This window comes from Suncus etruscus, chromosome 6, assembly GCF_024139225.1.
Source record: "Suncus etruscus isolate mSunEtr1 chromosome 6, mSunEtr1.pri.cur, whole genome shotgun sequence".
NCBI classification, from domain to species: Eukaryota; Metazoa; Chordata; class Mammalia; order Eulipotyphla; family Soricidae; genus Suncus; species Suncus etruscus.
Window position 1 is genome coordinate 39,619,301 of NC_064853.1, and position 22,331 is coordinate 39,641,631.

Below are 22,331 nucleotides of genomic sequence, written 5' to 3' on the forward strand. Positions count from 1 at the left end.
CCGGCTGTGGTCAGGGGTTATTCCTGGCTCCAGGCTCAGAAATCGCTCCTGGCAGGCACGGGGGACCATATGGGCCGCCGGGATTCGAACCGATGACCTCTTGCATGAAAGGCAAACGCCTTACCTCCATGCTATCTCTCCGGCCCCATCTCAGTGTGTCTTGTTTTGATGCCCTGATGGATTATGGACCAACCTAGCAATCCTCTAGGTCTTTTTCACCAATTTCAGTGTCAACGCTTCTGTAACCTGTATTCTGTTACATAAATTTAACAGCCTCATCCCTCCTCCTCAAATGAGTATCACCCTGGGATATCATGAGCCCGAGTTGAATCAGCCTTTCACATGTACTGGAAGAACAAGCCAGGGCCTCTAAGGACAAAGTTGTGACAAAGATTGGGGGAGTTCAGAGGGAGAGGTGAGTCATAGGCATCTGTTTTGTGATGAACTAACCTTTCCTTAGCCTAGATATTCTCCTCCTTAGTTCAACCCATCCCTGGTCAGGTCCATATGTTCCTTTGTACTTTTGCTCTTCATTTTTGTTTTTGTTTGGGGGCCACATTGCTCAAGGGTTATTCCTGGCTCTGTGCTCAGAAATCACTCCTGGCAGGCTCAGAACCATATGAGATGCCGGGAATTGAACCCAAGTCCTTCCTGGGTTGGGTTGGCTGTGTGCAAGTAAAACGCCCTACTGCTGTGCTGTCTCTCTGGCCCACTTTTGCTCCTTTAAATAAGTCAACCTTTCCAGGGCCTGAACTAAAGCAGAATGGATTATTGGACCTAACTGAACCAACTAGAAACAGCGATAATGATAATCAGGCCCAGAGTGCAATTAGATATTACCATTGGGAATATAGTTCAACAAAGCCTTGAAAGCAAAAAATGTAGGAAAGAGACATCCAGCTTCCCAGCACAAAGAACATACCTGTAGCCTCTTGCTGCCCTTTTTAATGGGGGTTTGGTCACCTGGCAGTGCTCAGGGATTATTGCTGGCAGGGCTTGGAAGACCATATTTATGTGTGGAATCAGGTTTGTTTGCATGCAGGGTACCTGCTGTACTATCACTCTGGATTCTTACCCCATTCTTGAGTCCTACTCTAGGAGTAGGAACCAGAACTTTACAGGGTTAGGGAGGTGGGACAAGAACTAACGAGTTCTGACCACCACCACCATCCTGTGAACAGTGCTAGTCCTAGAGGAACATGGCTGGGGTTTCCCTGTGGCAGCAAGGTCTGTCTATACACTTTACATTCACATCTGAAGCATTTATTTTTTTGTTGCCTTCTATGTGCCAGGCATAGCTGGTTCTGCAGAACTAGAGGTAATGGAACCGGAGGGATGTAAGTCTAATGGCCAACTGCCTTCAAACTTAGCCTGATGGAGCAGCTCAGAGGAATCTGAACTCTGCTAGCCCTTGTTTCCATGCGAAACAACATCCTCACTTTGGGTGGAAATCTGTCCTTCTGGCAAGGAAAAAAAAAAAAAACTGACCTCAGCATGTATGGAAGCTTGAGACTACAAAGTTTAGCCGTGTGGTTCTGTAGCTTGGAGAGGCCCCACCTCCCTCAGCTCTAAGGCCCAGCCTTTGCCCTTTGGCAGCTTCTTCCCTAACATCCTCAAAGGCTGGAGGGGCGCTGTCCTGGCACTGTCAGGGCAAGGAAGTCAACTCAGACTTTCAGTGGAAGCCCAGCTTTGCCATGACTAACTTGCTTTATCTGGAGCCCTTACTATCCTCCTGGGAAATGGGGTCATCATTTTTCATAGTGTTTTCCTTTTTAAGCTGGGACATGGATGTTGTTTTTTGGGGAGGGAGCCTTCGAGTGAGGGCAGAGTGGGTCCCTCGAGGGTAGGAGGAGCTGAGCACAGATCTGAGGACTTGTAAATGCATTGTTTTCCCTTAAGACCTACGTGACGAAGTTTCTTTCTGGCTCCAGGAGATCGGGGGATGCTGGACACAAATTTGAACTAGACTAGGGAGTTCAGAGGATCCAAGACCTTAAGAGTTAATGGGGCGGGCATGCCGGGACTTGCAGGCCTGTATTGCGGGGCCTGCTGGGAAATGTAGTCACTGACTGTCCCGGGGCAGCAGTTTTCCGCGGGCCTCAGAGGTGACAGCTCAAGAGGTAGGCGGCAATGGCAGGGTCTGGAAGCAGGTTATGGAGCACGAAAGCCAGGTCCAGAGGACAGGAAGGAATGGACAAATTGAAGAATGAGACCCCTGGCCTGTGTCTGTCAGAAGCAGAATCCCCCCTGGGCCTGTGGCTGATGCAATGGGGCCTGCTTGGAAGTGGGGTCTGGGGACCATAAGGAGCAAAGGGACACTGTCTCTGAGTAAAGAACAGGCCCAGAGTAGGGAGATGAGGCCCTTTTTTCCTGAGTGTACCAGGATGTTTCTCCAACTTCCTCAGCTTGCAGCTGCACCCTGACTCCTCCCCAGGGAAGCATTGACAAAACTAACTGCTCCCCAAAAAGAAAGCATAGCTTCATTTTGTGGCTCATCTAGAGTAATGGACAAACATCCTATTTCCAACTAGTCAGTAAGATCACCTTTGGATGCCCTCCAAGACACAGACAGTACATGCAGGGGTCTCAAACTCGCGGCCCGTGGGCCACAAATGGCCCTCCATACATTTTGTGGCCCTGCCCTAGAGGAATCTTTTTTTGTTTTGTTTTGTTTTGCAAGGCTTACTACTGACTTTGCACTCAAGGATCACCCTGACTTTGCCTCCTGCGGCTTGCAGGTAAATTGAGTTTGAGACCCCTGCAAGCACTGTGTCCTCCCAAGCAAGGCAAGAAGCCGGTTATGCAGAGGTCCAGCATCCTCAACCTCTGTCTGCACAGATGCTTCTAATCCTGCCTCCCAGTCTTGGGCAGTTCCATACCTTCTTGGGTAACTGGATGACTCCCCTCTCCCTCCCCTAGGGTGTGTCTACTCCTTAAGGGACAGCATGGACCAATCTATAGCAATCCAGGAGACCTTGGACACAGCGGAATATTGCGTCATCATATCCTTCCCACAGCTGACCTAGCCCTCACTCTTCTCTGGCCTTGGGAGGTGGAATGGAAGGTGTTTTTTGTCTGTCCCTCTCCTCCTTTCTCTACTGTCACAGGGAAGGGGAAACCAGAATTTACTAAGTGCTTACTTGGTCGGGCCTCTCCCACGTCTGTCCTCCCAGCTTCTATGAAGTCAGGACTCTTGTTTCACTGATGGGAAGGCTCGGAGAGGTGAGGCTACCTGCCAAGGGCTCACGAGGATCTGTATGGGTAAGAGAAGGGAAAGGAGAGTGGGATGGCCTGGTTGGGAGAGGTCTGGCCTTCCATTTGGGTTTCCTTCTGGTTTCCCTTGACCCTGAGCAGCAGGCTGTGCAGGCAGTGCTGTGTGAGGGAGTCAGCCGGCAGAGCCGTCTCCTGGGACTGGTGCGCTCCCGTGGCCAACATGGTGGCCATGAACATGCGTGAGTTCAGGGTCCTGCCTTACCTTTCTGGCCATGGGTACTATTCACTGGATCTTCCAGATGGGTTTCTACCTTGTCTCTCTAGCAGACTCTGAATCTTCTAGAACTATAATAATCTTCTGTGTGAACCCACAAATGTCCATGTGTATGCATTTGAACATACCGGTGTAGATCTTGAGCCCTGTAGTCTACCTGAAATTAAATCCAGGCTTTGTTACTACTTCTGAGCTACATGGTCAAGTGATTTTATTGCTTTTCTAGATCCAGATTTGAGATTAGAGTGAGGAGTTATTTGGGCAGGGGAAGAGAGCTCAGTAAGCAGAACACACGCTTTGCATAGAATCCCTGTTTGTTCCTTCAAATTCTGCCAGGAACAACCCCAAAATGCTGAGCTCTGTGTAGACTCCCCATTATCAACCCCCTCCTCTGCCACTCTTCCATAATATAAAATAGGGGCCAGAGAGACAATATAGCAGGTAAGGCACTTGCCTTGCATTGTGGATTTGATCTCCAAATCCCATAGGATCCCCAATCACTGCCAAAAATGCAGAGCCAGGAGTAAGCTCTAAGCAGTGCTAGATGTGGTTCAACCATCTCCACCCCCAAAAGATAAAAAAAAAAAAAAAAAAAAAAAAAGTGCTTCCGACATGAAAGTACTCAGTTCACACACAAATGCCAGAGAAACTGAGAGAATAAAACTTGTCAAAGTTCTCTGAGTCAGAAGGTTATCCCCAGAGTCTTAGAGCTGGGATGGAGGGGCCCCTTCACTACTCAGGTGGAGAAATTGTGGTTCAGAGAAGGAAATGGTTGAGGTTACCTACCCCTACTTTGTCACAGGCAGTGCTAGCTTGCATTCAAACCTGTAGCCTACATTTTGTTTGTTTGTTTGGAGGCCACACCCAGAAGTGCTCAGGGTTTCTCTCTGGCTCTATGCTCAGGAATCACTTTTAACAGTGCTCAGAAGACCATTTGAAGTACCAGAGTTGGTCAATTGCAAGACAAGCATCTCCTTCATTGTACTATCTCTCTAGCCTGATACTTCATTTATTTATTTAACAAACAGAGGATCCCCCAGAAATATAGGAACAGCTTTGATGTCCTCTCCCTATCATTACATTCTCTAATGTGCATGTGGACAGGAGAGGTGATGAGTGGGTGGCCGAAAAGGAGTACTTTATTGGGTTAAAATAGCATTGCCTGAGGACCAAGGAGTAAAGAGTACCCTGATGCCTCCACAAGGGCCATGGGGGGGGGGGGGGTTTGCCTGTAAACACTACACTGTCTTCACCTCTGCTTTTTGCCTTCAGTCTCTTCTTGTATACCCACCGGAGGATGGCCATTACTGGAGATGATGTCTCTCTGGACCAGATAGTGCCAATCTCACGGGATTTTACATTGGAAGAAGGTGCCACAGGGGAAGGTGGTTGGTGGCTGTTTCCTCTGGATCCCCAGGGCCTTTCTACCCTGACTGGGTATAGGGCCCTGGATACAGGGCCCATGTCTTAATGCTAAGGACCTTTTTACTTTTCTTCTCACAGTGTTCCCAGAGGGTGAACTCTACATTCTAGGTGAGTGATCCTTTCATTTTGAGGCCTGCCAGGCAGGGAGAGAAGTGTGGATTGAGAACATGATTGATGGGGGTAGGAGTGGGATATGGGGGCGGGGGATAATCTCTCTAGTCCTAGCTTCCCACGTTCTCTTCCTGGAATCTTTTGATGCTCTTGCTGTCATCTGGAGCCTAACATTTTTGTGTCCTGATCCTGCTCATGCTTGTGCAAGCTCTTCCTCCCCAGAGTCCTTATACCCATTTTCACTGAACCTACTCCTCAGGGTCACAAGCCATGTGTTACTTTTCCCAGGTAGACTTTGTGGAATGCTTGAGAATGTTGGCATCTCACTGATACTCATTCTTTCTTCTTATCCTTTCCCAGGGGTCTGCCCCTCACAATGATTTTGTTCTAGTGACTTATTTTATGTCTGCCTTCACTGTAGATGTAGTGGTGGTGTAATAGTAGTGGTGCTGGTGATATTACAGCATATAGAAAACTGCCATGGTTTCTTTCTTTTTTTTGGAGGGGGAAGGTTCCTGGCAGTGCTCAGGGATCTGCACTCAAAAATCACACCTGACAGGCTCAGGGGACCATCTGGGATGTCAGGGTTTGAATTTGGTTGGCCGTATGCAATGCAAACGCTCTACCACTGTGCTATCGCTCCAGTCCCTGACATGGATTCTTGTGGCTAGTGTGCAAGATTAACACACCAACCACCATAGGTCTTCTTTTTTTCCATTCTATTTAGCAGCTCAAGTTGGTAGAGAAAAGACAGGCAGAAAGGTGGGCAGTAAAGTCAGATGCAGAGGGGGGAGGGGAAGGTAAAAAAAATAAACTCTTGGGCCCGGAGAGATAGCACAGCAGCGTTTGCCTTGCAAGCAGCCGATCCAGGACCAAAGGTGGTTGGTTCAAATCCCGGTGTCCCATATGGTCCCCCGTGCCTGCCAGGAGCTATTTCTGAGCAGACAGCCAGGAGTAACCCCTGAGCACCGCCGGATGTGACCCAAAAGCCAAAAACCAAAAAAAAAAAAAAAAACCAAAAAAAACAAAACAAAACTCTTTTTTTTTTTTTTTTTTTTTTGGTTTTTGGGTCACACCCGGCGGTGCTCAGGGGTTACTCCTGGCTGTCTGCTCAGAAATAGCTCCTGGCAGGCACGGGGGACCATATGGGACACCGGGATTTGAACCAACCACCTTTGGTCCTGGATCGGCTGCTTGCGAGGCAAACGCCACTGTGCTATCTCTCCAGGCCCCAAAACTCTTTTTTTTAAACTTTTATTTATTAATTGGTTTTTGGGCCACACCCAATGATGTTCAAGGGTCAATTCTGGCCCTACACTCAGAAATCGACCCATATGGCAGGACCATATGGGATGCCGGGAATCGAACTGGGTCCCTCCCCACGTTCCCTTGCTGCATTCAAGGCAAATGCCCTACCATTGTACTATCTCTCTGGCCCCACAAATAAACTCTTAATTTTTTATTTACTTATATATTTTTAATTATAACACCATGATTTACATTGTTGTTCATAATACAGTTACTTCAGGCATATAATTTTCCAAGACCAATCTCATCACTAGTATGACCTTCCCCTCACAAATGTCCTCAGTTTGCTTCCTATCCCCAACCCTAGCCTATCCAAATAGGCCTAGAATCATACAGTGTGTTGTACAGTGGGTAGGGCATTTGCCTTGTATATAGCCAACCTAGGTTCAATAGGCACCCCATCTGGTCCCCTGAGCCTGCCAGGAATGATCCTTGAGCTCAAAGCCAGTAGTAAACCCTGAGCACCACCAGGTGCAACCCAAAAACAAAGCAAAATTAAATTAAAGGAAAAAAAGTTGATAAAGTTAGTTTGTGGCAAATCATAGTTAAATTTCTTGGTGGTGTTCCTAAAATCATTGTCTGAAGATTTACTGAGTTGGTTGGTGCTAGTTGAGCCTTCTGTATTACTTTTATTTCTCATTGAGCTCTGTGGACTTCTATACAACTTTCCCATCAAATTTACTCTAGTTCTACTGGGCTGTAAATACCATAAAATTTGAAGGAAATTTCTACTGGGCTGTAAATACTGTGAAATTTGAAGGAAATTTTTGCATGAAGTATGCACATCTGATTCATGCAGATGAACGCTTTCAGAATTGTGGAGCTGGGCAGAGGAGATTGAATCTTTTGGCTGCTGGGCCTAATCAAAGGGAGGAGAATATATTCACCCCATTCTGAAAAGGCCAGATTTTTTAGACAGGAGATCAATCTATTTGAAACAGTTTAGCAGTGTGTTGAAAGGAAGGTCCTTCTAAACATTAGTTTATACATTAGTTGTGAAATTTGGTATCTGACTGATTACACCCTCTGAGATCACATGATTGGAAAAAATAAATCTGGTTGTGTTTGCAAATAGGGTGTTGGGTGGATATGGGATGACCCATCAGATTGCACACTTTTTTTTGTTTTGTTTTGTTTTTTGGTCACACCCGGCAGTGCTCAGGGGTTACTCCTGGCTGTCTGCTCAGAAATAGCTCCTGGCAGGCACGGAGGACCATATGGGACACCGGGATTCGAACCAACTACCTTTGGTCCTCGATTGGCTGCTTGTAAGGCAAACGCCGCTGTGCTATCTCTCCGGGCCCCAGATTGCACATTTTAAGGGCATCTGAAGTGATACTGTCCACCTATATACAAATAAGGATGCTTATGGTCATTTTAGGATGAACTGGAAGATGACCAATTGGATCACTATGTAAATTAGGGTATGTAATATGATTCCTCAGAGGTCTGGCCCCACCCTCCTCTCTCTACTCTCTCACTATTCACTTCTATAACAGTGGTAGTGGTAGTGACCGGTGGTGGTAGTGGTGGTGGTAATGGTGGTAGCAATCATGGTGGTAGATGACAGTGGTGGGAGTATTGGTGGTAGCAATTATGATTAGGTTGTGGTTGTGGTAATGGTGATAGGTGGAAGTGCTGATGCTAGTGGTACATGGTAGTGGTAGTAGTAGAAGAAGTAGTGGAAAAAGTTTTTTTTTGTGGGTGGAGCCACATGTGATAGTGCTCATGGCTCATTTCCTATTTATGCTCAGGGATCACTTTTGGCAGAGCTCAGAAGGCCATACATGGTATTCATGATTGAACTGGATCAAGTGCATGCAAGGCCATGCCCTATCCACTTATCTTTCTGGCCCTCTTTTTTTTTTTCTTTTCTTTCTTTTTCAATTCCCTGCTCCCCATTCCCTTCACAGTTTTTGATGTTCTTTCGATCATTATGGTTGCTTACAAATTAAGCTCTGCTGCTCCCTGGCTTGACATCAGGTTATAGTGCTGGCACCACTGATACTGTGCTTACCCAGGTTGACCCAAGATGTGGTGCTTGTCAAGGGTTGTGCATCCTGATCATGGTTCTTGGTCATTTATTTAGTTGTGATCCTTGCCATGAGTCACAGCACTTTCACAAGGCACTTTCACAGTGCTTTTCCACACCTGGCTGTGGTGTTACTGGAAGTTGCTTGTGGTACAAGAGATCACAGACAAGACAGCTGCCAGGTTTTTTGTTTGTTTGTTTGTTTGTTTTGGGGGTGAAATTGTGGAGAAATTTTGGGTCCCTTCTTCTGTCACTGTGTGGGGCCATATGTGGTACTAGGAATTAAATCAGGATCAGTGGCATATAAGACAAGACATTAATTCCTGTACCATCTTTTTGGCCCCCATTCATTCCCATTTTATAGACAATGTATATAGAGCCCAGAGAAATAGTGATTTTTTTTTGTTTTGTTTGTTTGGGGGCCAGACCCTGTTGGGCATACGACTTATTCCTGACTCTACACTCAGAGATCACTCTTTGTGGTGTACAGGGGCCATATGTGGTACCAAGGATTGAACTTTGTTTGGCCACTTGCAAGGCAAGTGCCCTATCTGCTGTACTATCTCTCTGGTCCCTTGAAGTGATTTTTTTTATAAGGAGTAGAACTAGGTTTCAGACTCTGCATTCAGACTCTTAGTCACTCTGCTATATGACTTCTACTCTTCCATGGGTTCAGCATATGCTTGTGGGTTCTTGCTGTATGCCTGAGGCTGATGGGGTGATACGCAGAACAATACACTTCTACAGTCTAGCTCCCTGAGGACAGGCCATGTGTGTTCCCTTCACCACGAGATTCCCAGTGCCTGGCCCCCACACACAACACAGCCAGGTGTACTGATAGACAGCCCCTCTTGTCTGCTTCTCTCTGCTTTTCATTCCACTTGGAGGGATGGACTATAGGTTCTCTTTAAGCTCCATCTACTGATGACCTGGCAAGATTTTCTAGAGTCTGCTGCCTCCCTTGCAGAGTGAGGATGGTATGACTTAGCATAGGGTCAGAGGGTTATTGCCATTAAATTGTCTGCAAAAAAAAAAAAAAAAAAATTCTGCAAGGCCTAAGGGCTTTAGCTGCTTGGGATACTGAATCTCTATTCTGGAGATTTCAGTCTTAAGTTGCATCTGTGTTCTTAGTTCCTGGAGGCCAAAGATTTATTTCATCCTCATCTGTGCAGGCTCAGATGTGACAGTCCAATTGGACACTGCAAAACTCAGCCTCCTATTCCAGCTACCCTTTGGCTCACACAGCAGGCTGTTCCTCCAGGAAGTTTCCAGAGCCTGTCCAGGTAAGATCCCAGACTCCCTGGGGGCCAGGGTGGGCTTGGTTATTAATCACTTCACTCTGTTGACTTCCAAACTTGGACTCACTGTACTCTTTTCTTACCCTCCGGAAGCTGGCACAAGGCTGCCAGTCAATCAGGTATTTGCTTTTTTGGTGTTCCCATTCTTGGACCTGACACTTTTTTTGTTGGGGAGGTGCACATGGTAGTGCTCAGGACTTACTCCTGGATCTGTGCTCAGGGATCACTCCTAGCAAGGTTGGGGGGATGATATGAGATGCCAGATTGTGCAAGGCAAATGCCTTACCTTCTATACTATTGCCCCATATATACTATATATCCATATATACTATATATCCATATATATCCATATATACTATATGGACCTGAGTTTTAATTTTATTGCCCTCCAGATCTTACATAGGGCCACACAGGGTGGTAGCAGGAGCACAGGCAAGGTCCCCACTGGCCAGTGCCTGCCATGAATGATGTTCCTGGCCCAGCCCTTGGCACCTTGTGACTAGCAATAAAGTTTTGCCCTGAAAATAAAAAGAGATTCTGCCTCAGAATCTCTTTAAGAGTTTGCTGGGTGAGCAGTGTCTGGCAGTGTCCTCTCTCTAACAGCTAGAACCCTAGATAGGGCACTGTGTCCTGTGGTCTGGGTTGTCCTGGATTCCTGCTCTGTTCCTCATGGAAACTGTGGAGTGCTCTTGATTTGGTCCATCATGAGAACCTTGTGGTATCAAGGGCAGAATTTGTTTATATCAATAGAGCTTTCAGGGACATAAAGGAGGGTTTGTATAGAGCAAAGGGATGATTCAGAGAACATGCAAATTCCAGCCTCCAGGTGCCGGGACCCACATATTTGTTTCTTTTCCTGCCTCCTCTGTTCTCTGGGAATGGGAAAAGGATGTATAGTGGATAAGCTGTGAGCCTTGCCTGCCAATCACCTAAAAGTTTTCTCCTTCTTTAAAAGAGGGTATACAACTTAGCTAATGTCATCGTTGACTTACATTGGACACCTTTTTTGTTTGTTTGTTTGTTTTGGGGCTACACCTGGCAGTGCTCAGATACCTGTACTCAGATATCACTCCTGGCCGGCTCAGGGACCATATGGGATGCCGAGGATGTACATGGTCAGCCATGTACAAGGCAAATGCCCTCCCAGCTGTGCTTGGGCCCCAGCATTGAACACCTTTCTAAAAATGTTCTACTTATCTGTTCAATCCTTACACATCCTTACAAGCCAGTTATTAGCAATGTCACCAATTTTTGGTTTTCTTTTGGGGTCACACTTATATTGCTTCAGGGTTACTCCTGCCTCTATGCTGACAGTGTTCAGGGGACCATATAGGATGCCAGAGTTGAAACCCACATCAACTATGTACAAGGTCAATGCTTTACCTGCTGAGCTATCACTCTGACGCTAGCAATGTCTCCATATTTTTTTAACTTTGGAGTCATGCAACTTTTGGTTCTATGATTGAAGGTCATTCCTATTGTTCAGGGAACCAGGCAATATTGGGGATCAAACAGCCTCTGGCAGACAAAGCAGGTGCTACCATTCAACCCTCTCTCTTGGTTTGCAGTGCCGCCATTTTACAGATGAGGAAGCTGAGCCTAGGAGAAATTGGATGCCTTCTGCAGGGGCCAGGGTGAGATAAAATTAGATTACTCCCGGGGCTGGAGAGATAGCACAGCAGTAGGGCATTTTTCGTGCATGCAGCCAGTCAATCCAGGACAGATGTTGGTTCGAATCCTGGCATCCATATGGTCTCCCATGCCTGTCAGGAACAATTTCTGAGTGCAGAGTCAGGAGTAACCCAAGTGCTGTTGGGTGTGAACCAAAAACCAAAAATTTAGATTACTCCAGAGCCTGAGTTCTAAAGTTTTGTCTTAGCACTTGTCCCATATAATTAACTCAGGGTGGGCTTTATGCAGGAGGTAATGTTTAAGATCAGACCTGGAGAGACCTGGAGAATGAATGAGTGTTTCCCATGCAGGCAATAAGGGCACCTGGAGGAAAGAGCAGGTGGTTGGATTGACCTTGGGATAGGAGGACTGCATGGAAAGTGCTGAGCTAGCAGAGATGGCAGAGGCCCATGGAATAGATTTACAGACAAATAAGAGCTTGGACTTTATCCTCTAGCTCTTGGGGAATTGAAGGACTTTGGAACCAAAAAATGATAAGGCAGGTTATACATGTTTAAGAAATTCATCTGAAAAGAGGAGAGCACCTAGAACCAGAGATCATAAGGAATGTATTATAGTGGTTCAGATATGAAAAAAAAAGGAGAGATTTGAAATGGAAAGAGAAATTCAAAGGGCAGAGTGCTTGGAGCACATGCAAAGTAAAGTGACTGCTTTGAATGTTGGAGACCTGGTCCAATTCATGACTCTGTATGGTCCTCTGAATACTTGGGAAGCAAAACCCTCTCAGCACAACTAAGAGAGGTCCCTGAGCACCAAAACAAACATAAAGAGGTGGGAAAGACAATATAGTAGGGAAGGCACTTGCTTTGCACCCAACCAATTCCAGGTTCAAACCCTTGCACCACTTACAGTTCCCTGAACCCAGGCCTTAAGTGATCCCTGATCACAGAGCTAGGAGTGATCCCTGAGCATTACTGGGTGTGACCCAAAATCTGATCCTCAAAACAAGGAAACAACCCTGAAAAAGAATAAAGTTTGGGATAACTAGGCTGTCACTACGACTTAGTGGCCCCAAGTATTGCTGATCCAGAACTGCCACCTGAGTTATTCTCAGCTAAAATTGGAGACTTGGACAGGTCTGGAAGAGGGGTTGGAGATAGGAAGATAAGATGAACTGAGGAGAGAAAAATGATGGGGAAAGAGGTGCCAAAATACCAGTGAGTTTGGGGCAGGGTGCATTTACCATTGGAGAGAAAGTTTCAGTGGTTACATCAGGATCTAACAGGCAGTAGGTACTTAATAAATAAATAAATAAATAAATAAATAAATAAATAAATAAATAAATATACATATATATATGTATATAGTTTTGTTTTTGTTTTTGGGCCTCACCCGGTGACGCTCAGGGGTTACTCCTGGCTATTTGCTCAGAAATTGCTCATGGCTTGGGGGACCATATGGGATGCCGGGATTCGAACCACTGTCCGTCCCGGTTTGGCTGTGTGCAAGGCAAATGCCCTACCACTGTGCTATCACTCCAGCCCCGGTCCTTAATAAATATTTTTTAAATGAGGGGCTGGAGTGATAGCACAGTGGGTAGAAACTCAGGTTTGATTCCCGATATCCCATCTGGTTCACTGAACCCACCAGAGTGATTTATGATTATAGAGCTGAAAGTAATTCCTGAATACCACAGTTGTGGCCCAAAAATAAAAGAAAATTTTTTTCTCTAATGAACAGTACTTGTCTGAGAGAATGGTGACAGACAAGGATCACTTTCCTCTTTTAGATTTAGGGATCTGTCTTACACCTCCATATCTACTCTTTGTGTTAGGGAGTCCTTTGATCAGTAATTTGCAGAAAATGTCACTAACTTTCTTTTTTTAATTAAAAATATAGATGGGACCAGAGAGATGGCACAGCAGTGTTTGCCTTTCAAGCAGCCGATCCAAGACCTAAGGTGGTTGGTTTGAATCCCGGAGTCCCATATGGTCCCCCGTGCCTGCCAAGAGCTATTTCTGAGCAGATAGCCAGGAGTAACCCCTGAGCACTGCCGGGTGTGGCCCAAAAACCAAAAATAAAATAAATAGAGGGGCCGGAGAGATAGCATAGCGGTAAGGAGTTTGCCTTAGGCACAGAAGGACGGTGGTTCAAATCCCAGCATCCCATATGGTCCCCCGAGCCTGCCAGGAGTGGTTTCTGAGTGCATAGCCAGGAGTAACCTCTGACCGTCACCGGTGTGTCACCGGGTGTGGCCCAAAACCAAAAAGGAAAAACCACAGTGCTTTAAAAGAAAAAAAAAGAAAGATAAAAAGTCTGCCAAGGAGGCTGGAAGGGGGGAAAAAATAGAATCACTGTGAGATACACAGTTACAAAGTTGTTCATGATTAGGTTTCACACCCATCTCTTCATCAGTGTTTATTTCTTGACACCAATGTCCCCAATTTTCCTCCTACCCCCTTCCAGCCTCTTTGGCAGACTTTTTATCTTTCTTTCTTTTTTTTTTCTTTTAAAGCACTGTGGTTTGAAATATTGTTACTGAAGGCTATCATGTATATCACTTTACCTCCTTTTAGTTCCCAGTTATTGTCCAGAGTGATCATTTTAAACTGCCATTGTTATAGTGGTCCCTTCTCTATCCCAACTGCACTTCTCTCATCCTCCCTTACCTCTTGGTGATAAGCTTTTAACGGTGGACCATTTCTATTGGCCCTGGTTTTCTATTGCCTTTGGGTATTATTATAATACTTTATTTTTTTTAAATAGCCCACAGATGACTGCAAACATTGCGTCTGTCCCTCTCCTCCTGACTCATTTCATGTACCATGATGCTTTCCATGTCCATCCATGTATAAACACATGTCATAACTTCATTTTTTTCTTTATGACAGTATAGTATTCCATTTTATAAATGTACCATCATTTCTTTGTCCACAAATCTGTTTCCAGGCACTTGGGTTGTTTCCAGATTCTAACTATAGTGAATTATATATAATAAGAATGCAGATGCCTTTTAGTATTTTTTGCGGGGAGAGGGCTTTTAGGATATATTCCCAGGAGTGGGATTGCTGGATAATATAAAATCTCAAATTTTTTTTGATGAATATACATCTTGTTTTCCTAAAAGACTGAATTCTCACAGTTGGCATTATCATCTGCAGTGAATGAGAGTTCCTTTCTCCCTGAATCCACACACTAATATTGTTCTTGTTCCTTTGCTGTGTGTCAGTCTCTATAGTATGAGATGATATCTCATTGTCCTTTTGATTTTCATCTCCCTTATGATTAATGAAGTAGAGCATTTTTATCTACCTTTTAACCATTTGTATTTCTTCTTTGAAAAAGTTTCTGTTCGGTCTTTCTTCCCCATTTTATTATGGGGTTGGCTGTTTCTTTTTGTAAAACTCTAAGTGTTGAAATTAATTTATCAGATTAGTATTCGGTAAATAATTTCTCCATTCCATGGGTGGTCTTTGTAACCTGGTCATAGTTTCCTTTGAGATGCAGAAGCCTCTTAGTTCAATGTAGTACCATTTGTATATTTTTACTTCCACTTACTTGGTCATGTCATTAACTTTTCAGTCGCTAATCAGTAATGCTGGTGTGGATTTCCTCTGGGAGGAGCCTGGGTGAGCTGAACTCAGTGCAGATTGCCATTACATTTTATTTATTTAATTAATTTATTTATTTTTTTTTATTTTTTTGGTCACAACTGGCAATTCTTATTTCTGGTTCTGTGCTCAGCAATCACTCGTGGCAGGGTTTGGGGGACCATATGGGAGGTTGAGGACAAAATCAGGTAAGCCACATTCAAGGCAAACACCCAACCTGTTGTACTCTGGCTCTGGCTGTGATGATCACTGTTTTTAGATAGCTATCTCCCAGCCCTTGCATATCACTGATAAAGGTACTAGACCCAGGATGTGATGACAGGTGTAAGGAACTAGTTTTTTTCCCCACTCTTGATCTTGATGGACAATGTTGTATAGCACACAAAGCTCAGGAATAGAGGGGCCTTGATTAGGAGACCACAGTTAGAGAAACGAATGACTTGTGGCTGGAATGATGGCTCAGGAAGGGAGGGACCATGAGCACATACCTTGCATAAGGGAGCCCTGGATTATGTTCCTGTTACTATATCCCTCCTTCCCGTCTCACTGGGAACAATTTTCCCCTGCCTCTAGCTTGGCTAAGTGTGGTTCTAAAATAAGCTAATGTTAGCTAAACACCTGTGTGTGTGGTAGACTTTTTTCTAGACACATAGACACTGCAAAATCGCAATGTTCTCCCGTTTTTGTTTGTTTTGGGGCTACACAGTACTCAGGGCTTACTCCTGGCTCTGAGCTCCAGGAACACTCCTCATTGTTCTCAGAGGACCATATACAGTGCTGAGACCAAACTATATGCAATCAGGTGCCTTACCTCTTATACTATTTCTCCATACCCTCTCAAGTTATTGTTGAACTGAAACTTAGGCCCACCCTTTTGGGGGAAAAACACAGATTTAAAACGGAGTGATTTTGCTCACGATCAGACATTGATGCAGATAGGTGGATCTGACTCTTGACGTATTTCAGTAAAATTCAAGTATTTTCTTCTTTATTCCTGCCACAGGCTTCGACTCTAAGACCCCGGACCCCAAATTCCTGTGGCTGTCTCGGTACAGGTGCGCGAAATCTGACCCCGAGCTGCCAATGCCGCAAGGTTGGAACCGTGCCCCAGGTAAACTTAGCAGGGCCGCTCAGCAATTGGTCGACGCAGATGTCCATCTTGAAACGGGCAGTGGGGATTGGAGGAGGCCCCTAGTAAGGGGGCGGACATCATTCAGATTAGAGGCGGGCTTCTGAACACACCAGCCACCGATTGGTGCAGGTGGCACCTGGGGGCGGACCCTGCAGGCGGGCGGACAGGGCGCGCTGAGAGTGTGATGAGAAGCTTGAGGAAGCGGGCCGGGAAATGTCTGCCGCCGCTGGGTCTCGGGAGCGCGATTCTGCAGGTTTGCGGGGTGCGGGGGTGCTGGCCTGGATCTCTGGGGGGGAAGGGAAGGCTGCAAGTCCTGCCCGTAGATGAGCCAGGTGTGTGGGTTTGTCTCTGAATGCACAGAGCAAAGATCTAGGTCCTGGCCCTCCGGAGGCGGGGACGCTGGGGTGAAGTTGCAAGGGAATATGAAGATGTTCCTAGTGGGCAGACGGTGGCTGCGAGGTGCCCAGAAATCGGGCAAGTGGGATGGCAGGAAAACTCCGTCCCTGCCTCGCGTGCTGAGCTTCAGAGTCGGTTCTGCTCAGAGCCTGTCTGGCTGGGGAGGAGATGCCCACCTTCTCCGTGTGGGTGAGAGATGGTATGAGCGGCTCTGCCCGGCCCTGTCGTCCCTCCACTTGGCATAGGCACACAGAGGGGCTTGTGAGAGGAGGCAGGGATGGGATTACAGGTGGAAAGCGACTCAGTTCTTTTCCATCTAGCTCTTGGTGGAGAACATTGTGAGGCACAAAAGGCCGATTGTTAAGCAGGAGGTCGTCCTTTGTAGGTTGAGGCGCCCAGGGCTGAAATTTAGGCCAGTGTGATGCATTTGGGAGCACCTGTAGAACTGTGTTTTCCATCCAGCGACTAGGTTTTCTGTCAGAGTTTTCGTGTGTGTGTGTGTGTGTGTGTGTGTGTGTGTGTGTGTGTGTGTGTGTGTGTGTGTTAGCAGTTTGTGATTGCCAAGGTTCAAACCCAGGTCTCACGCATGCAAGGCATGTGCTTTACTATTGAGTGGCATCCTTGACCCTCCTGGGTATGTTTTGTTTTTGTTTTCTTTGGTAGTACCTCCAGTTCCTGTAGCACCCACTTGTGCCCACCCACTTTTTTCTTATCACCTCTTTGCTAGAGAGGAAGAGCCTGCTGAGTGACTGTGGGAAGTGGGGGCCAGTACTCCACAGGCTCTTACAAGGCTTGGAAACTATGAGGGGTGGGGAATAGCATGTTACACAACTTTATAAGGGGAGAGGAAACAAGAAGAGTGAAGGACTTCCTCGCTGCTCATGCTTTTCTCATTGCTCTCACACACAGCCAGTCAGGGCTTGGCTCTGCATACTGAAGTGCCTGTGATGGAGCAGCTATTGCTTCCGTTTCTATGACATTCTGGGCTTTGATGCTGGCAGGGGGTGAGTTGAAGGTGAAGAACATACCCTGCCTGCCTGTCTTTCCCTCTCAGAAAACTGTTGCCAGATCCAGTCACTGAAGGGCTGGCACAGTGATGTCAGAAAGGGGGCCGGTCCTGTCTTCTCTACCATCATGGCAGCACCAGGCTACAAGAGTATTCACTGTCCCAGGATGAGGGACGTCAGTTAAGAGAATTCAGGAAGCTCTGAGCCACTTAGTGCTCCAGGAGATGAGTATGCTAGGATCTCAGAATCTTTGTTCTCCTTTCAAAAACCTAAAATTGGCCATAGTCTGGTGAGGAATTGTTGTCAGTGTTTTGGTTTTGTTTTTAGTTTAAAATGATTTATTGGGGGCCCAGAGAGATAGCACAGCGGCTTTTGCCTTGCAAGCAGCCGATCCAGGACCAAAGGTGGTTGGTTCGAATCCCGGTGTCCCATCTGGTCCCCCGTGCCTGCCAGGAGCTATTTCTGAGCAGACAGCCAGGAGTAACCCCTGAGCACCACCGGGTGTGGCCCAAAAACCAAAAAAAAAAAAAAAAAAAAAAAAAGATTTGTTGGGGGCTGGAGAGATAGCACAGCAGTAGGGCATTTGCCTTGTATGCAACCGATCCAGGATGGACTTGGATTTGATTCCCATCTCATATGGTCCCCCGAGCCTGCCAGGAGTGATTTCTGAGCACACAGCCAGGAGTAACCCCTGAGCATCGCCGGGTGTGACCCCCCCAAAAAAAGATTTGTTGGGTTGGGCCAGAGTGATAGCACAGCGGTAGGGCATTTGCTTTGCACGCAGATGACCCGGGACAGGCTTGGTCCTATCCTCGCCATTCCATATGGTCCACCGAGCCTGTCAGGAGTGACTTCTGAGTGTAGAGCCAGGAGTAACCCCTGTGTGCTTCTTGGTGTGGCCCAAAAACAAAACAAAACAAACAAAAAGATTTGTTGGGACCTGAAGACATTACAGTGGGTAGGTCTGTGTCTTGCATGTGGCCAACCTGAGTTTGATCTGGCATTCCATGCGATCTTTAAAGCCCCACCAGGAGTAATTCCTGAGCAGAGCCAGGAGTTACCCCTGAGCACTACAGGATGTGGCCCAGAAACAAAACAACAACAACGAAAGATTTGTTAGGGACTAGAGTGATAGTACAGGAGTTTACATGCTTGCCTCGAATATAGCCCACCCCAGTTTATATCTCTAATACTGCTTGGTCACTTGAATACTGCCAGGAGTGACCCATATCATAGCAGTGCTGGGTGTGCTGAGCTGTTCTGCATATGGCCTCCCCCCTAATAAAATACACAATTTTTCAGATATGGGTTATAGTTCATCAGCAGAGCACTTTCTTTGGCTGTCTGAGGTCTTTGGTTTGATTCCTGACATTGCAAAAAAATATTTTCCCCCCCAAAAAAGAAAAAAAAATTCCCCATTGTAATACCTATACTAAGTAGGGTTTTACTGTTAATTATGTAGTTGTTTATGTTAAACTTAGTAATAAATGTCTCTGTTTCCCTAAGCTTTGTTTGTGTCATCTCTGTTTCTCACCCTGTCTGTAACCGGAAGGAGGATGTCTTGTCTTGAGACCTCCTCAAAAAGTTCTGGACATTCAAGGTAGAAAGGGAAAAATGGTGGGACATTTGGGCCTTCTTTTATAGACTTGATCAAGGTGCCCACTACCCAGCTGCCTGGGAGCCACTTGGAGGCTCTGCAGAGCATGTCAGGAGAAGCAGGGTTGCCTGAGTCACTGATGGTTTGACAGAGAGGGATCTGATAGTCCATAGACAGATGTCAGAGGATAAGTTTTGTCTTACAGGACGGTGGTCCTTGTGGGATAAGCCATAAATAAGAGCTTAAAGACCACCATATTTGGGGGCCAGCCAATTTGGCCTTCATTCTTCACTTTTGCCTGGATAGAGAAAGAAAAGATCTTCCTTTTTAGCTTATTTTATTCAAAAATGTCCTTTCATGGTCTCTATTGAATTCCAGTGTACTAAGTCAAATAATAGTAGTTATAACAGAAAAATACAGCTTCTTTTTTTTTTCTTTCCTTTTTTTTTAATCAACCAGCGATTTTCAGGGGTTACTCCTGGCTTTGCTCAAAGGACCATATGGAATGCCGAAGATTGAACCTCAGTTGGTACCATGCAAGGCAAGCGCCCAACCCACTGTACTATTGTGATGCTCAGGGGTTACTCTGGTCCTGCACTCAGGAATCACTCCTGATGGACCTAGGGGACTCTGGGATGCTGGGGATTGAACCTGGGTTAGCTGTGTACAAGGCAAGCATCGTACCCACTGTACTATTGCTTTAATCCAGCTCATTTAATTTACCTTTTTTAATTAATTATTTTGGAGTTTTGGGCCACATCTGGTTGTTTTATTGATTATGTGGTTCAAAGAATTGGACTTGAGTCTCTGGTCAAAACCCTTGAAGTTTTCTCCTGAACCCTGAAACTTGTCTTATTCTTTCTTCTTCCCATCTTCCTCCCAAGCCCCCATTTTTGAACCCTTCCTGCACTTCCAGGGCTTCACTCAGAAATACTTGGGAGACTTTACAGTAGAAAATTTGAACCTGATTCCTTTGTTTACCAGGCTTTTCTCCCACACTTTGAGCTATCTCCAGAGCCCCTCCCTAGCTCGTCTTACATTACAGTCCTTGCCTGCAGACTTGGACCAGTTCCTCTGAGCGAATTTGTGCTATTGATGGGTGATGTGATGCTTCTGGTTGATTGAGAGCCATTTGTCTGATTCTTTTGGTCTTTTTTGCGGGGAGCCATACCTGGTGATGCTCAGGTTTTACTTCCAGGTCTGCACTCAAAATCACTGCTGGTGGTGCTTGGGAGTCCATATGGGATCTAATAGAGTTTGGTTGGATGCAAAGGCAAGTGCCTTCTGTTGTACTCTCTTTCAGCCCCTTTTAAAAAAATAATATTTTGGGGCTGGAGTGATAGCACAGTGAGTTGGGTGTTTGCCTTGCATGCAGCCAACCCAGGTTTAATCGCTATCCTATATGATTCCCTGAACCAGCCCAGAGTCATTTCTGAGTGCAGAGCCAGAAGTAACCCCTGAGTATTGCTGGGTGTGGCCACCCAAAACAAAAACAACAGCAACAACAAAATAATATTTTTACTTTATTATTTTTGGGTCATTTGGATTATTTCTGGTGATACTCAGGGGTTACTCCTGGATCTACACTCAGGGATCACTCCTAGCAGTGCTCTAGGGACCACATTGGATGTTGGGAATTGATTCCTGTCAGCCATATGCAAAACAAGTGACCTACCCACTGTACTATTGCTCCAGCCCCTGATTTTCCTAGTTTCTTGAGCTGCTAAGATCTTGCAGTGATCTCAAACAAATAGATGGGGAGGGGACCCTTTTCATTTACTCACTTTAAAAAAAAAAATTCCTGTGTTTGGGGATGCTTAGGGCTATTTATAGTTCTGAGTTCAGTGACTCATTGTGGTGCTTAGAGACCTAAGAGGTACTGGAGATCTAAATGGAGTCAGTTGCATTGAAGGCAAGCACCTATTTCTTTTCTTTTTTCTTTTTCTTTTTTGGTTTAGTTTGTTTTATTTAGTTTTTTGTTTTTTGGGCCACACTCGGATGCACTCAGGAGTTATTCCTGGCTCTGTGCTCAGAAATCGCTCCTGGCAAGCTCGGGGGACCATATGGGATTCTGGGAACTGAACCCAGGTTCATCCTGGTCAGCCATGTGCAAGGCAAAGGCCTAGCTCTGTGCTATCCTTCTGGCCCTATTTCTTTGTTCTTTTTTTTTTTTCGAGGGTGGAGGCAGTGGTGTTTTGGGTAATACCTGACTGTACTTGGGGCTTACTCCTGGCTCTATGCTCATATCTAGCTAGACTCAAAATTCCATATTGGGTGCTGGAGATTGACCAGGTTAGCCATGTGCATGCTGTACTATCTTTCTGGCCCTCTAAAAGTACTTTCTTTTCTTGCAACCTCCTCTGGATGATTTTACATAGGACTCAGTACTCATTCGCATTGCTGTGTAAAGAATTCAGTTGTAGGGCCGGAGAGATAGCATGGAGGTAGGGTATTTGCCTTGCATGCAGAAGGACGGTGGTTCGAATTCCAGCATCCCGTATGGTCCCCTGAGCCTGCCAGGAATGATTTCTGAGCATAGAACCAGGAGTATCACCCCTGAGCGCTGCTGGGTGTGACCAAAAAACAAACAAACAAACCCCCCAAAAGAATTCAGTTGTATTTCATGCTGGCACATGTGAAGACTTAAAGCTGTGTTCTAGATGACCTGAGCTATGATCAGAGGTCCCACTGGGACTATTCTAGGCTAATGAACAATGTGGTAATGGTAACTTTCGGCTGTGGTTTTCAAATGGTTGATTCAATGTCAGCCAGCTTTGTAATAACTTAAATTTAGAATGAGATGTACCATGAGGTTTTTTGTTTTTTTTTTCCTCCCTTCCCTGGGCCCAGGAAACAAAGCATTAAAGTCTGTCTGGCCTGAGAAAGGAAATGAATGTTATTTTTATCTCAGGGTAATATAAAGGGCAACCTAGATTACTAGAGCCAGGGAGCATGTTGGAAAAAATAGCCCCTGGCTAGTTGTTTTGCTCTCTTTCTTCTTCCTGTCTCATCCTCACCCCATCATTATTCCCTTTCTTTCTCTCTTCCTCCCTCTCACCTTTGTCTCTCTTTCTTTTTAAAATATTACTTTATCTAAACAGTATGGTAACATGATTGTTGATAATACATTTGGGTTTTTTTTCCACAGATACAAAGTTGTTCATGATTGAGTTTTAATTATACAATATATATCACCAGTGCACATTTCCCCACCACCAATGTTCTCTGTTTCACTCCCATCCTCCTTCCTGCCTGCTTGGGGCAGATTTCTCTTTTTCTTTCTCTTTTTTCTCTT

At 45.6% G+C, this 22,331-nt stretch overlaps 1 protein-coding gene across 1 annotated transcript in view; it reads left to right on the plus strand.

Moving 5' to 3' along the window:
- Positions 1 to 2,094: 2,094 nt before the first annotated feature.
- INPP5B (inositol polyphosphate-5-phosphatase B) overlaps positions 2,095 to 22,331 on the plus strand; it is a 78,808-nt gene continuing 58,571 nt past the window's right edge. Inside the window, exons 1-7 of the mRNA XM_049774676.1 lie at positions 2,095 to 2,120; positions 2,920 to 3,002; positions 3,358 to 3,452; positions 4,760 to 4,857; positions 4,991 to 5,020; positions 9,536 to 9,646; positions 15,908 to 15,997. Of these exons, the coding sequence (XP_049630633.1) occupies positions 2,946 to 3,002; positions 3,358 to 3,452; positions 4,760 to 4,857; positions 4,991 to 5,020; positions 9,536 to 9,646; positions 15,908 to 15,997 (481 nt within the window). The 5' untranslated portion in view covers positions 2,095 to 2,120; positions 2,920 to 2,945. The remainder of the gene's footprint in view (positions 2,121 to 2,919; positions 3,003 to 3,357; positions 3,453 to 4,759; positions 4,858 to 4,990; positions 5,021 to 9,535; positions 9,647 to 15,907; positions 15,998 to 22,331) is intronic.